The sequence below is a fragment of the Tursiops truncatus genome, chromosome 16, assembly GCF_011762595.2.
Source record: "Tursiops truncatus isolate mTurTru1 chromosome 16, mTurTru1.mat.Y, whole genome shotgun sequence".
NCBI classification, from domain to species: Eukaryota; Metazoa; Chordata; class Mammalia; order Artiodactyla; family Delphinidae; genus Tursiops; species Tursiops truncatus.
Window position 1 is genome coordinate 8651604 of NC_047049.1, and position 16204 is coordinate 8667807.

Here is a 16204-nt window from a genome sequence, read left to right on the forward strand (position 1 = left end):
AAATCATCTGGGCTCTTTAAGAATACATGGCTGATGCTAAGAAAATCTTCAAGAGCCAAGTATTTTGAGAATTATGAAGTGATGTTATAACAAGGTCAGGAGTCTAGGTACATAGGTTTTAAATTACTGCAATAGTCTATAACAGAGTCCTATAAAGGGATGAAAGGTACTTCGTTACCACATTGGAAAAGCAAACTTAGGTGCTTCTGAGACCAGTAGGCATAATTCGTACGGCTTCCTCAGGTTTGTGTTAACTGCACAAAGTTAGCTAGGATGGTCAGAGGTGAAAGAATATTTCTTGGGAAATTAGTTAATGAAATAAACCACTGGAAATGAGCCTTCAATTACTTCAGTCTGACACCCTGCTCAGTAAAGCAAAGCATTTCTTTTTCCATTTCTCTATTCAAGTCAGGTGACTGGAAAAGTCATCCCACCAGTGGTGTATTCAAACAAAGCAAAACAAAATACCACCAATTGCTTTTCATTTAAAGTAAGTTCTAAAAGCTGGTTGCCAAATCCTGAGTTATACTAAACAAGCAGGCTAACTCATGCATGTTCCCCCAATTATAGCTCTCTATAAATCACAGTAGAGTCCAGTTTTTACGTTCAGATTTCTTTACATCAGGACACAAAATAATTCCCAACTAAGAAGCCAATGCTCCACGACAACTCCATAAGTTCTGTGGGTATCCGTCAAAATGAAAGCATTGTTGCAACACGCCACTGATCAAGGGCAAAGCGCCTTTGTACGTAATGGTCCAGTCAGTATTTGTGGCCACCAGGCTCAGCAGCTCTCATTTCTCTTAGCACTAGTCCCAAAGCAACGTAGCCAGGTGCCACTTTGAAAGGAAAACTGTTGCAACTAGTCCTAATAGCTTAAATCAGTATTTTCCCAAGTGAAAGATGGGCTACCCAGAGATATTTCAAAGACTGAGGAGGGGAAGTCACAGGAGAGAAGAACCATGAAACCAGAGCTATGGTTTCCTTCCTGGATGGCAACAAGGATGTTTTATTTTTAATACACCTAACCTATTGGGTACTATTAACACACTCATCTATTTTCTTGGGGAAAGAACAACCACTGTTAGATTATGCAGTTTTCACCCTTGAAGACCCAACACATCAGAGAACTGGTAATCCTTTTGTCATAGTGACTGATCTCATAGTTCAAGAAAGGGGGGCACTCAGGGGGACTTTCCTGACAGTCCAGTGGTTAAGACTCCACACTTCCACTGTAGGGGGCATGGGTTTGATCCCTGGTCAAGGAACTATGATCCTGCATGCAGCCCACAGCATAGCCTAAAAAAAAAAAAAAACCCTTTCCTTCTACATCTTATTAACAACACCTGATGTCAAATAGGGGTCGGTTCATTCCAGAATAGAAAACAGTATACCATTTATGCAAATTTTTTTAAACATATGCAGGCAGACCTCGTTTTATCACGCTTCACTTTATTGTACTTGGCAGATGTTGCGGTTTTTTCTCTTACAATTTGAAGTTTTGTGGCAACCCTATCTGTGCCATTTTTCCAACAGCAGTTGCTTACTTCATGTCTGTGTCACATTTTGGTAATTCTCACAATATTCCAAACTTTTTCATTATTACTATGTTTGTTATGGTGATCTATAATCAGTGATCTTTGATAATACTCTTGCAAAAAGATTACAGCTCACTGAAGGCTCAAATGACGGCTAGCATTTTTCAGCAATAAAGTAATTAAGGTATGTACATCGTATTTTTAGACATAATGCTATTGCACACTTAACAGACTACAGTCTAAACATAACTTTTATATTCACTTTGACACCAGACACCTTGTGTGCGTCCTTCACTGCTGTAATACTCACTTCATCGCGGCAGTGTGTACCGAACCAACAATACCTCCCAGGTCTGCCTGTATATGGATACTTCACGAGCATAAAGGCATAAGTGAGTACAATACTTAAGAATGGAAAGTGGAAATGTGGTGAGACAGGGTACAAATGAGGCTTCAAACATGTGCAGTGTTTTATTTTAAAACAAAGGGAAGTAAATATGACAAAATATTAACATTTTAAAATCTGGATGGTGGGTTTATAGATGTGATTCTGAGTTTTTCTGAATGTTTAAAACAGCTGATACATGTTTTTAAAAAGATGAATATACTGACAAATTTAAGAACCTGGAATCCCACAGATATCTAAGAACATTAATTTATGGAAAAGAAAAGAACCTGAAAAGACAGCTAATAACTGAGAGCAATGGATTGAATATTTTTTCATCCTAAGAAAGCGATGACTGTGTCAGGCATGCCCTAGTCAACAATTTATATATTCATTTATAACTCCATGAGTTAGGGATTACTTTCATTTCACAGATGAGGAAACTGCTACTCAGAAATTAACTTGGCCAGTGATGCAATGAATTAAACAGCAAAGTTGGGATTCAAAGCCAGGTTCAAAGGCTGGACTCCAAGATTCAGGCTGTCTCATATGGAACAAAGGAGTTCCCCCAACTAACATACCTTTAAGTTTTTACACGGTGAAATTCAGACCAGATATTGCAGCCACCAGAACATTCCCACCTACCTGTCAGAATTCCCAGTGAAGGACAGCTCCACCCCCATTCTTCTAAGAGTACCTTGACAGTCTGCAGTCCCTTCCTGGTGATCTGCAGGCCTTGGAAGCATAGAGTCTTACAAAGTGAATGAAGGGGAACGGGGGCACTGGAGGGTCTCAAGCACAGCATGATAAAAAAGAGCAAGAGTTTTAAAAGTTTTGTGTGGTACAGAGCTGTTTTTCAAATTAGAGGTGGTAAGGCATTTGTTATAAAATCCGTTCAGGGGGCCATAAAGAGAATTTCCTAAAAAGGAAGGAAGGAAGGGAACTGATGTTATCACATGTACAAAGGGCAAGCGATGCTTTACACAACTGTCACCACTACACATACTGTTCTGACCTCTGTGTGTTCTGGACCGTGGTTTAAATGTATTTCTTACTTGGGTCACAACCGAAAGGTTTGAAAGTCCCTGCTCTAGAAGACAGAGCATTTAGGGCCCAGACTGGAGGCCGCTGCATTCCGCTAGATGGGCAGAGGGGACCCTTTAAGGTGGTGGGATAGTAGCAGTAGAAAGAAAAGAAAGATAAACAGAAGAGACACTTAGAGAAGAGAATCTGGGTAAGGGAAACCAACGAAAATGCTAAGGTGTTACACCTGGGTCATTTGAGGGGCAAGGTGGCAATAATCATAAACAGGCCATCTGTGAAGAAGAGCTGGTGAAGAGGTCCACAGAAGAGGCAGCAGACACCTTTAAGGTGAGATACATTGGTTTCAAGAGACAAGAAGACATCGCGATAGAAAGACAAAAAAAGTTCTGCCACGCCATGCCCTCAAAACCAGGTCCCCCACATTGCTTTAATTTAGTCACCTTTTACAATACTATATTAATTCTCTTTCAGCTAAACAATGTTTTAAATTTATGCTCTGTCCTCAACCAAGTGGTTATGACTTTAAAAAGCACATAATCACACTAAAGAACCAATACCATCAGTTAGTGTCTGGCTATTACATTATTTACCATCCCGAGGGCTTCACTTTGATTTAGCATTTGATGGATAAGTACAGACGGGTCTGTCACTTGGCTGCAAGTGCGCCTGCTGGCTGCATCAGCACCGGGCTGGGCGAGCTGCAGGAGCCCGGCTGCACCAGCTACCGGGAGAGAGTCATGCCAAAAGGCGCCCGGCAGCTGCCATGCAGTCTGTGCCCATCCCGTGAAGCTGCACAGTTGGCTCGAGGGCCCTGCTGATCCAGCGAGAGGGCACGAGGGAAATGGCAGAACTCCAACAGATCACTTTATCCAAGACTGAATCCCCAAAGTACATCAGAATAGACATAATTAAATGAGGCAGTGTGGACCTAAAGGTACAATGTCATCCCCACCAGGCCCTCGATGAAGGGAGTTTTGCTTTACAGAAGCCTTTTTATGAAGTAAATTACATTAATTACCAACATTTAAAAACATCCAACATTTAAGGGTTCTGAATCTCTGATTTATTAGACAGCATGGAATTAACAGGTTTAGGTTATTTTACAAAAAGAGCTCAAGCTGCTCATACACAGCAACTGGGCTTGCTGGGGGAAAACAGTTCTTCAGACTACTGCAAAAGGACACAAAGACTCCTCATCCTACACACAGTCAGTATGAAAGGGCACACAGACAAGTTTTTTGCAAGACAGAAAACAGAGAAATCCACATACTAAATAACACGTCCACAATGACTATAACACATCCCTTAGGGGATAAGCATGTAACTGTAGGAAGCAAAACAAAGCTTTCCATAGAGAAACCACTTTCACGAGATGATTAGGTGGACCTGCAATGAAGAAAATACATTTCAAAAGATGGGTTCAGACTTACACTAAGTTTTCACTGAAATACTTACAAATAAGACCTTTCTCTGTATCAGAAGAATTTTTTTTAAATACATCATGGATAAAATAAATTTCAGTAAAGGTCCAAGTACCATTCAGAAACATACATTTGCAAATAATGTAAATAAAAAACAAAAAGTGTGACAACAAAAATACTATTTGGTACTACCCAGAATAGGCCAAGCTAAGTTCATGTTCTGCTTCAGGGCATTATATTGAAATGAATCTCATTCTCACTGTAATTTTTTTCTTTTTAACCTTAATCACCAGTGGCTGGGTAACTGAAATGGACATGAGAACTATATAAATGTCAGAGAAATATGTAAACCTCATTAATGTTTCCAAAAATTCATTTAGAGATAGAAACAGGTCCAAATAGATGCCTGTCTAAATGTACTGCAATTACGTTACAATTATTTTTCCAAATACACAGATATGCTCTGTCTTTTCTCAGCTCATTACTGACTCAAACAATTTGCTCTTCTGGGATCAATTGTTTGCTAATAAATAATTGTTTACAGTCACAAAATGATGTTAGGAGGTTTTCTTATTAGTTTTCCTTCTGCACCCTAATAAGATTGAAAACGAGCTGATTCCCCAGAGTCTAACCTTAACCTCGCTTTGTTTCACAGCCCAGGAAATGATGACCCATCTGCTTCAGAAAATAATGGACGGCCGAGAGGAAATATTGTTTAATTGTAGATTAACCTCCTCATGAGGCAGTCTGAAGCAGCTTTAGAATTAGCAACTATAACCAGCAAGAGAAACAAATGGCTCAAGAGCCTTTTTCTCTACCATTTAAGGTCCACAAAGAATGCAAAGGGGGTTTTACTACCTACATTTATTCACAAACATTTATTTCCACAATAGAAACAAACACCATCAAGGTCAAAACTGATTCTCAAAAGTGCTGTCGCTGCCCTCAAATTCTGTTTGTCCAAATACCTTTAAATGCAGCAAACCATCAAACCATCTCATGCACTAAAGAAAGTGTTTGTTTTAAAAAAAGCAATAAAAACCTGTTTTCCAATATTTTCAGGTTCTTATAATATTAAAATTAAATTTTTTCCCTGGTTTCTTTGTTAAAAGTAATAAATCCACCATTGGGGAGTACGAATTGTTTTATTATCATCAACATGGCACTTAAGTAAATGAAATCTTGTCAAGTACATGGTGACCTACAAGTTCAAAAGAAAAAAGAACAGCATGAGATCAAAATGGCCAGCCAGGACAAGAGATACAAAAGTGAGAGATTAAATGCAAACACAGCCCTTTATCCAACAGGCTTCACATGCTAAGTCTGTTCTAAAGTCAAACCTGTAAAAACACACATGATATTGAGTATTTAATACTCTGTCCCCTTCTCAGGGACTCAACCAATTTAGCAACGGGACTCTATACCATTCTAACTCAGAGAGGTACAGGAATCCTGAAAAGTCAGTTATTCCATAAATATTTACTGAGGACTTCCTTCCAGGGCCTGAGTAGACAGGGCCAAGGAACAGGACAAAGACTCTTGGGGGTTGGTATTTCATGGTTAAACAAGTGCCTAAGTATCAGGTTTCCCTAAAGCCTGGAAGCCTGGTGCGGGTAATTAAGTAAAAAGCTTTGCCCTAGGTACCAAAAAATGGAAATGGTTCCTCTCTGTCAGCAGTTACAACCAAGAGCCAAAGACATCTATGAAAATTTCGAGACTAAGGAAATCTGCTATCGCAGGCAAGGCCATATTACTCTGAATTTCCAGTAAGACCTGAAGGTCATTCACTTTGTGTAAATATTAAAGAAACAACCTCTGTGGAGAGGGAAGATTTTTGGTAGTTCAAATTCTTAAATATCTTAAATAGAATTTGCTAAAATAAATTATTCTTGAATTCCTCAACTTAATTTTGAAGCAATGAGCTAGTAATAACTCCAGAGATTCAAATAATAGTGCCTATTCAAGAAGAATGAGAGTTTGACATTCTTCTCTACAAAACAACTAGGCACAATTTTATCCATCAGACGTCTATCAACCTACGGATATTGAAAGCTTGGGAGAACAAGATAAAATCAACTCCAACCCTAGAGTCAGCTGTAATATCGAGCAGGCATCAACAATGCTATTCATGAATTTAGAAACATTAATAAATCCTGGGTTGAATGCAAGAAAAGGCTCAAATACAGGTGAAGCATACTCACTTGGGTTTTGTTTCTGCATCTGTCACTTGGCGAATGAAGATACCATCTTCGGGATGTTCCGTATCATCCATTTCATACATATACGATGATGCTATTGCAAGTGTAGTCCCATCATTACTGAAGGCGAGTGACGCAATGCTGGTGGGGTACCGATGGAACTGGCACAGCCGCTTTTTGTTAAATGGATCCCAAATATTTACAAATCCATCAGAACCACCTGCAAGTAATTTCAAGAGTTACAACAGTCCTTAAAAGCAGATACAAAAATAACCATTATTTTAACCATTTTTAAGGTCACAGAAGTTACATTTTCCCCAGGGAGTATTATACCAGTTTTTCTTCCCTGTAAATATCATAAAAAGCAAGCACAATTTTTTAAAACTCTGCCCAAGTACAAACGTGCACTGTTCAATTAATAGCAAAATGTTGTTATCTTAACAACTAGATACAGGTTAGCATACCTGTGGCAAAGGTATTGTGGATGTTGTGAAACGAAATGGCGTTGACTGGGTAAATTTGCTCAATATTATTTTCTTTCAGTCTGTGACACTTGAAGGCATACTTCTTCTTCTGTACCTCAGGGCTTGGGTCCAAGTACTCAACTGCCACTCGGCCTTCAATAGAGCTTAATACATAACCCTGACAAGAGGAAATCAGAGGACAAAAATGGTGAATCCAGCTTCCAAAACTGGGCCTGGATTCCCAAACTCAACCCAATTCCAAAATTCAGCCCACAGTAAAGAAAGATGATTATTTTTAAAATGAAAAGAGAATACGGCCAGGTTTTAACCACGTGTTTAAGCTGTACTAACATAGTTAAGATCACTCCAAACTTTAAGAACACTTATATCTGTTTTATTACAAGTAAATAAATAAAAGGCCACCATCACTTGCCTTCTTCATTCTACCAGTACCCTGCACACTGCAATCAAAAATGTTGAGTTACTCTGTCAAACCTCAACAGGAATTTTAAAGTGTTTCAGTATCATTTATTTGTTGTCCTGTCCAGAAGGGGACTAGAATTCATTCCATCAGCTGGAATATGTTTTTCTTTGCTCTACGCCTCCTCACCTCTAACAACTCTAAGAGAATTGTGTCTCCTTCACTGAGGGTACCAATAATCCAAACCAAGTGGAAAACCAGCCTTCCATCTTGGTCATCCTGCCTCTCGCATTTAACTACACCAAGTCAAGTGTACACACAAACCACACAGATTTTCAGTGATGTTCAAACGTGGCTTATAATTTCAAACCTTTCCTCACTTTGCCTCGAAATAGTATGTCAAAGAAAGTAAGAGATGAAGATAAATATGAAATCTATATTTTTAATTCTTCAAGATATGAAAAAGATTTACTCCTAAAAAACTACTTATGGAGGGAAAAAAAATCAGTAAAATGTTACTTTTAAACTTCCATTATAAACTGGAAATAAACTCTGACGGAAAATTTTAGATAGAAGACGTAATAACATTCATAAATGCAAGCATATTTTAATCATGCACTTAAATCTCTAAAGTTCACATAACTGCAATTCCTTATCTTCAATGGAAATTTACAATATCCTGAGAAGAACTGTGATCACCATTTGAGGTACTAGCCTTCTGATAAGCACTAAGGATAGCCATTAGATTCCAAAGACACCCACTGTTTTTAATGACTTTTCCTCTTGTAAAATTCCTACAGCAGCTGACCCCACCACCAACTTCCCTTTGAACTTTAAGGATGTGGGGACGAAAGGGCAGATTAATAGTGTCACCTCATCTAGTAATGATGATGGGAAGGGTGACCTACCCTGTTCGTCATTATATGAGGGACAACGCCTCTCTACCCTCAATGGCATTCTTTTAGAAAAGAAAAATCCAGGTCTGCTAGCAGACTGACTAAACTCTATTAGCATTAGGGTAAAAAGAGGTGCAAAAAAAAAAAAGAAAAAGAGAGAGAGAACAGCAAATTCCATAATCCTAAATTTCCAGATTTAAATTTGAATTCACTGTTTTGTAAATTAAAATACCTGCAAAACTCTCTCTGATTACTGTATACGTGTCAAGCATCCTGGACTAGCATCACCAAGGAATCTGAAAACCTCTACTCTAGCCACTGGCAGATTACTTATCCTCTCTGAACATCAAAGCTTTCTCTAAAATTGAGTTAACATACCACCTTTTAACAAAAGGCTGTCAAAAATTTACAACAAATTCTAAATCACTACTCAAAAAAAAAAGCAAAGCTTTAAAAGGCAGTGACCAAATCATTATCATATAAGATCCTCCTATTTTCAAATTCCCCGGGCACAGGGAGGAGAGGTCAGTACCTGCTTGTTTGGAAATGCTCGTATGCAGCGAGTCTGGTACTTGAGGCTGGACTCCCGGCGCTGCTGCACGTAGCCCATGTTCCGTAAGTCCCACACCAACACTCTGCGGCCTGCGGTGCCCACAATCAGCCGGTCTCCAGACACTGAGAGGGTATACACCTTTCAAGAAAGATCAAAACTTGCTGAAAATCATCTGCTTGCCTGCAAATGGCATTTCGCACCAAGATAAAGTCCACTAATCATAAAACCATAAAAAAGTTAGCTGATCAGGTCCACAAACACAGGTATGAAATTTTAAATGCTACAGTTACACAATCCAATTGGCACAAAATAATAAACACAAGATATTCTTAATACTTAACCAAGTATCACATAATGCACATTCTAATTAACTCTCCGAAAGCATCTCTGAAACAATTCTCTTCGTTACTAAAACAAGTTAAATTATTAAACAGTTTTTACAGCCCTCTTGTTTCATTCAGTGACAATATAAAATTGTAGAAAATACTCAAAAAGGAGATAATAAAGCCATAAAAACTCAAAATAGCTTTCAATGGGCTTCTGGCTTTTCATAAAACAATCATTTTCAAAGTTATTTTTCTATGACCACCTTTTGGAAGGATATTTCATGTTGTAACTCTAAAAATCTTGACTCTCCCAGCTGTCACACTGAATAAATAGGGCTTCCCAGGAAGAGTGAGAGAGCTATCATTAATTAGCTTCTTAGTTGCTTTTGGTGGCATACGAACTCAAAATTAAAAGACAAGGATAGTGGTCTGGCATATGACAAGGCAAATTCTTATACCCTGACGTCATACTGAACACTCAGGACAGAGTTATCTTCAGGGAAAATTTAAAAAGCATTTTATTCCCTAAAAGCATCTATTTTTTTCCCCTCAAAATTCCTTTTCTTCAATATCAAAACAACTTCCACAAAAACATTCCTTTAAAACAAATCACAAAATTTCCTGCCAATAAGCATTTAAAGTTACTTATTTTCAAATATGTGATCTGGGGACTAAATAGAGGTCGCAAATTCATGAAAATGGTGGCAAAACGTATGTTCCTGATCAGGTTAAACCATTTTTTTAAAGTCTAGACTTCAGGTATATATAACTATGCCCTGATCATTACTTTCAATTAATAAGCAACTCATCTAATATTTTAAAACCTGAAAAATCATTATAAAAAATGAAGAGGCCTCATGACATGGTAAGATATCTCTTTAACATTCAGTAATTAAACCTTATGGTTAGTAATCACTAATATGTTAACCACATACTACCAGCCCGGAGGAAAAAAACAAATTGGGTTTCACAATGTAACGAGCGGACAGTCTCTACAATCTGGCCTTTAAATTCAACAGCTAATTTGACCAAGGGAAAAACAAGAAATTTAAAAGATTCAAAACAGTAGATTTAACACAAGAATATTTCAATAACAGACATATTAAGATTTACCGCTGTTTATTCAGAAAACATGTTTGCAGAAAAACAGAAATTAACCTAAGATATATGAAACACCAAATTTTAAGAAACACAGAAAGAGATCAGTTGATAACAGTACAATCAGAATGGGAATTTTATCTTAAATCTTTACTATACAGGTGACACACAAGCTTCTAAAAGTGCTTTCTATCCCCACGAATCATAAATCAAGTAAAAACACTGTCATGCTACTGACTAGGCATATACATTTATCAAAAACAATATTAAAAAAAGTGACATAATGAACCTTGCTGAACCAATAAGCAGCTTGATTCAGTGTGGCTGTCCATTATATGATATTCTGTCAGCAATTTATCACAGCTCTTAACACGTTACATACAACCATAAATCAAAACCAGAAACAATGCAATTATTTTATTCTGAACAAAGGTCTTGCCAGGAGTAGATTCGAATGTGATGTGACAAAAATAATGGCTCTTTGGATGCACTACGGTATATAATGACAGCTAACAGGAACTGAACAGTATATTTACATTGAGGAAATAGACTCAAGTGAAGGATACCTTTAAATTGCTAAAACAATCAATCTTTAAAATTAACTACCACCTGATAAAGTCTGATAAAGGATACAGCAAGAATGCTCAATTACACTTCCACTGTACAGATAAAAAGGTTACAATAATACACAAAGTTTCAGTTTTAAGAAGCTTCCTTCACTACAGCCTTCAAACTACATCTGTTAGTATTAACAATAAATAAATGGTAAAAGCCAGGGAATATAGAACATCTTTTTCACTAAACTTCAAATGATAACCCATTTCACCCTCTTAGTCAACGCAAGAGAAACCTCAGGTCATAAGTGAAAATGAGTGATGCTCCATCCCACTTCCTGGTTTGGGGCCGTCAGACCCAAATGAAGGCAATGGAACAGTCTTTGCTAAATGACTTCTCTGAAAAGTTGCTTCTCAGCCCTAGGACTGAAAGCGTTAATACATGGAAGTGGGTTTAGGAATAGTGCTATCCAGTACAAATACGACAACTGACAGAAAATGTTGACCAAAATACCAAAATTAGTTTTCCTTCACATATTTAGCTGAGTTTGTAAAACAGACTCATCAACTCTTAACCTCTAAATTGAACATCATATTCATCAAACATTTATCAAGTCAAACCACCCCAAGGACCATAATTCCTGTTACGAATATAAAGAGCCTACCTTTTCAGGCTGAGAGAAGGTCCCAGCATTACAAGGGGTTCTGGGATCCCACAATTTAACTGTCTGATCCCAACTCCCAGTAACCATCACATTCACTTCTGGACAATATTCAACACATCTGATAGGGGCATCATGGGTTCCAACAAGATTTTCTGTAGGAAAAAACAAACCAACAAACCACACCTAGCTTTACTAAACAAAGATTCCTCAAGTGAACAATAGAAGGAAACATTCATCGCACTGTAACAAATCCGCTTCCACCCACTCAATGGAACTACTACACACAGAAAAATTTCTCCGCGACTAAGAAAAGTCATCCTTTCATCTCTGTTCACCTGACAGTGCATAGCTTGATTCACTGGCATGGTAATACCAAAAGCTGACTTCAGTTTCAGATTACATTAAAATGGTGGCATATTTGTTATGTTCCTCACTTGATTCTAGATTCCTTCAAATCAGGAACCTTGTTTAACTCTATACTTCTGACTATCTAGTACAGGTTCTTATACACGGTAGGTGCTCAAGAAATACCTGATGAAATGAACCAATGAGTGGAGAACTCTGGTCAAATGGATCTGGATAAAACTTACCGAGTTAAGCTGATGTTTCAAAGAAACTTATTTAAGTGGTAACAGGATTATCTGAGAGCTGGGGATGAGGAAGGCAGGGAGTCTTATGATTAACCCACTTGGTTTTCATGGTGGGTCAAATTTCTAATACACAATTTCTTTCGTCTCAGTTTCAACTCTTCACCCTATCTGATTCATTCATTCAACTAACATCTACTAAATGTCTACTATGTGCCAGAATCTATACCACATGCTAAGGATACAACAAAGAACAAACAATATGTGGCCCTGATCCTCAAAGAGGAAAACTACCTGTTTAAATACATACTTTTTTTTCTTGTTTAAATGGTATCTCGTGAAGTTCAGCAATGACCTTCTGAGAATAAACAGCTAATTCCCTTAATTATGGCCTATAACTTCAAAAACTTTTGTTTCCTTTTCAGTGCTTTTTTTCTCCTGAGTTTTCAAACAAATAGAACCTAAACCTGCAAGCTAACTTCCTATCTAGAATAAGCTGCTAGCAAACAAAACCAAACACCTGCAGTTGTAAGTTACATGACAAAACGGCTTTCATGCAAAAGCCTCTTCTGACTGGATCCTTCTTTATTTTTTTTTTGGATAAGATATAGTCCCCATCCTCTATCCATCCCACTGTCCAACTCATCCTCGTTAGTCGTATCTCTGTGCCTTGCCATGTCCTTCAAGTACATCTATGTCTAACGTACGCATATACCAAAAAAAAAAAAAAAACCTCCACTAGAGAGCTCTGTGTGTATTCGGGTTCCATTCCAATCTCTACTCTGCTCCAAAGTCACCACAAAAATGTGGGTAAGTTACTTCATATCTCTTAGAAATTAACTAAAAGAAAATGTGTCATCTTGTTCTTCATTCAATAAACGCAACTGAAGCATATTCTATGCTAAACAATTATACAAGCGGGGTTAACATGGTATCTGGACAGGGTTGGCTATTTTATAATGTTAAATTTTTTAAAACCTATCTTCCTTCAGTCTAAACTCAATTAGTTTCTGAAAAGAGAACGCTGAAACATCAGCACTGTCCTGGAAAAATCCTACTGAAAGGTAGTCCACTGCGGGACCCAGTCCCCTTCTGAGGGCAAGGGAAAGGGCAAATACTTAAGTGCCACTTCATGTAAACACTGTGGATGGAGATCATGAGTTTCACTGATAAAATACACGCGTAATATTTTGTGATTGTAATTTAATGGTTATCATTTAAACGAAAAAGTCCTAAATTCAAGCCATTTTTACTTGTATCTAAGCAACTTAGGAACTAAGCAATTCAGGAACTACTCTTCATGAATAAACATTTACAAGTAAGCACTAACTAAGAAAACACTAAACTGGTAAAAACGTGGCTATGTTACCTTGATCAGTGTTCAAATCATGCATTTTCAATTGATGGTCTAATCCTCCACTCCAGGCATGTGTTGGATCCTACAAAATAAAGGTGCAAGTCATTTAAAACTTACAGAGCTTTAAAAAGCATTTTAAAATTCCTGTTTCTACAGCCAACTATCCAGTTTATGCTCAGGACGAGAGGTACACTGGGCTCAGCTACTCACTGTAAACAAACAAAAAAACAGTACAAAAAATAAAGCAAATTAAGGAGCTGAGAAAAGTACTACGCCAGCAAATTAAGGAAGAACTGTTCACCACACTGGCTGACAGTCAACAGGCATTCCCATGTACTCGCAAACAGACCTTTCTTTTAACAAGACAGCCAAATGTTACTGTCTTGTTGTGAGTTTCAAACACATTACGTCCAAAAGGTTTGCAGGGTTGCGCCATTAGAACACAAGGGGAGACCGAGTTCTTGACGTCTGCAAGTCCCCAGCGCCAGAAAAAAAAAAAACCCACACACACAAAAAAAACAAAAACAAACAAAAAGACAGTACCTGGGGCTCAAGGTAAGTGCTGGGGGAAGGGAGGGGAGCTATCCGAACGACCCCACCGACAAAAGCCGCGGCCCAACAACGGAAAACGGATACTGTTGACCAGAAACACCATACCGAGACTATTAAAGGGGGGCAGAAGCGGAAGCGGAGGACACCTACGTAGAAAGCGCAGTCCAGGACGGCGCCGGTGTGCTGGTACTTGAGCCGCATGGAGTTGGCCGGCACATCGTAAAGGCGCACGGACGTGTCCCAGGAGGAGACCAACAGGAACTGAGAGGTGTTCGGGCTGAACTTCACCGAGGAGATGCCGTCCTCGGGTGGCTGGTTCAGCTTGAACTCGTTAGAACCGGTCATCTACAGAACAAGCGCCTAGTTAGAGTCCCCAAGGGTCCGGGGGCTGGACTCGCCGACGGCGGGGCAGCGAGGGGGCCCCACGGGGGCCGGGCCTAGGGAAGGCCGCCGACACGGCCTCTGCGCCTGCGCGGAACCGCCGCGCCCGCCGCGGTCCGGCCTCATCTTCCCCCACCCCACCCCACGCCGCCCCTTCTAAGCGCCCCAGCCGGCCGCGTCGCCGCCACCGCACCCCTAACTCCAGCCTCCAGGGTGGCCCGCCGCGGGCTCCTGCACCCCGGCCTCCCCCACTGGGCCTGCCGCCCCGCCTGCTCCTGAAATAAAAGAAAACCTGTGGAAGAGGAACCGGTTCCCAGAGGACGGCTCCGCCAGCTCCGGGCCCGGGGGGCGGGGGGTGGTGGAGGGGTTCCCAGAGAATTCGCTACTGCGCCCGGCCGCCTCTCCCCATTACCTTAGCTCCTTCTGAAGCAACTTCGCCGCTACTCGCCGCCGCCTAGCTTCCCTCGTAGCTCTCGCAGGCCGGACGAAAGGGGCGGAGAGGAAGTTCCAGCCAATGCCTGCCATTGGCTGATTTCAAACGCCAACGTCTCGCTCTAGGCAGCCGATTGGTCTGCCGGGCGTCAGTCAACCCAGGCAACCTGTTCCGGCACAAAGGCGAATGACGGCTTTTCCGGTCACGTGGCCTCTTTTCACCACCAGGCTGAGGCGCCAGCGCAGGTGCCGGACGAGTGAAAACTACAACTCCCAAAGAGCACCGCGCCAAGGCTGCGCTCACGCCCTCGCCCCTCCGTGTGCGGCACGCTGGGAAATGTAGTCTCCCAGGGGCCGACGCCTGGCCTGTCCTCTGAATAGTAGGCGGGAAAGATACTCTTCCCAGTTGACTCTTGGGGCCCTCCCCATCTCAGTTAATCTCTCAGACACAAAAACCTTATTTTGGTCAGTACTTTTATAGAGCTAAATTAGTTTCCCTTCCACTGCACATGCATATGCCCATGAAGTTGACCAAAATTGGAATGGAGAAAAAACTATTTGTTCAAATGAAGTGTATATTTTGCCCTACTTTTTTCTCATTTTCCTGGACATTCCACCTATGAACCAGGCTCTCACATTTCCCACTGTCGAAGATCTACTGACCTTAAAGATACTCATCCTTATTTATACTCTGCTTATCTCTTCATTCCATTTTCCTGCAAACATTTATTGAGCACCCAGCGCATGCCAGGCCTGGTGAGAAAACCGGGAAGATGCATTAATCAGACCGATTCTTGCTCTTGAGGAACTCTTTGTCCAGAAGGTTGGACAGACTGAGAAACAAATGATTACTCTGCAGTGTGTTAAAGCTCAAAAGCCTCTTTGAGACATATGTTCAGGTAGGGCCCTAAAATGACACCTACAAGCTTCTCTCCATCCACCCCCTCCCACTCCAAGAACTCGCCAGACTTGCAGGCTCGGTTTGCTGGATTTTCTGTTTCTAGAATCCTCCAGAAATAGAATCAAGAACGTTGCTCCTGTAATGAGAAATAATTTGGTCTCCATGAAAGAAAAGCAATACTTAATTTATAACTAGAATGCTGTGACTCAGTTACTCTTGAATATCAAAAGTGCACTGAAAATTTTCAATTTAATCCATGCTATAACCTCTTTTTCACAGGCTTTTGTAAAAAAAAAAATCTTATTATTAAATGATCTTGTATGAAGTGGGAGGAAACTGCTGAGGTTAAAGTGTTTAATTTCTACCTTGATAGAGAAAAAGTGTTGTTGGTCCTTATGCATTCATATATGCTGACTCAGGTGCACTTTTTT

At 39.9% G+C, this 16204-nt stretch overlaps 1 protein-coding gene across 3 annotated transcripts in view; it reads right to left on the reverse strand.

Moving 5' to 3' along the window:
- Positions 1 to 14992, reverse strand: part of BUB3 (BUB3 mitotic checkpoint protein) — a 29993-nt gene extending 15001 nt beyond the window's left edge. The window contains exons 1-8 of one of the 3 annotated variants that reach the window (XM_019940191.3): positions 14853 to 14992; positions 14210 to 14404; positions 13520 to 13589; positions 11564 to 11715; positions 8900 to 9058; positions 7051 to 7228; positions 6590 to 6806; positions 1997 to 4353 (exon numbers count right to left, since the gene is read on the reverse strand). In XM_019940191.3, the coding sequence (XP_019795750.1) occupies positions 4344 to 4353; positions 6590 to 6806; positions 7051 to 7228; positions 8900 to 9058; positions 11564 to 11715; positions 13520 to 13589; positions 14210 to 14404 (981 nt within the window). In that variant the 5' untranslated portion in view covers positions 14853 to 14992 and the 3' untranslated portion in view covers positions 1997 to 4343. Of the gene's footprint in view, positions 1 to 1996; positions 5590 to 6589; positions 6807 to 7050; positions 7229 to 8899; positions 9059 to 11563; positions 11716 to 13519; positions 13590 to 14209; positions 14405 to 14852 lie in introns of those variants that run through there. The other 2 variants (XM_004321861.4, XM_033841609.2) reach the window with 2 other exon arrangements.
- Between the last annotated feature and the right edge of the window lie 1212 nt (positions 14993 to 16204).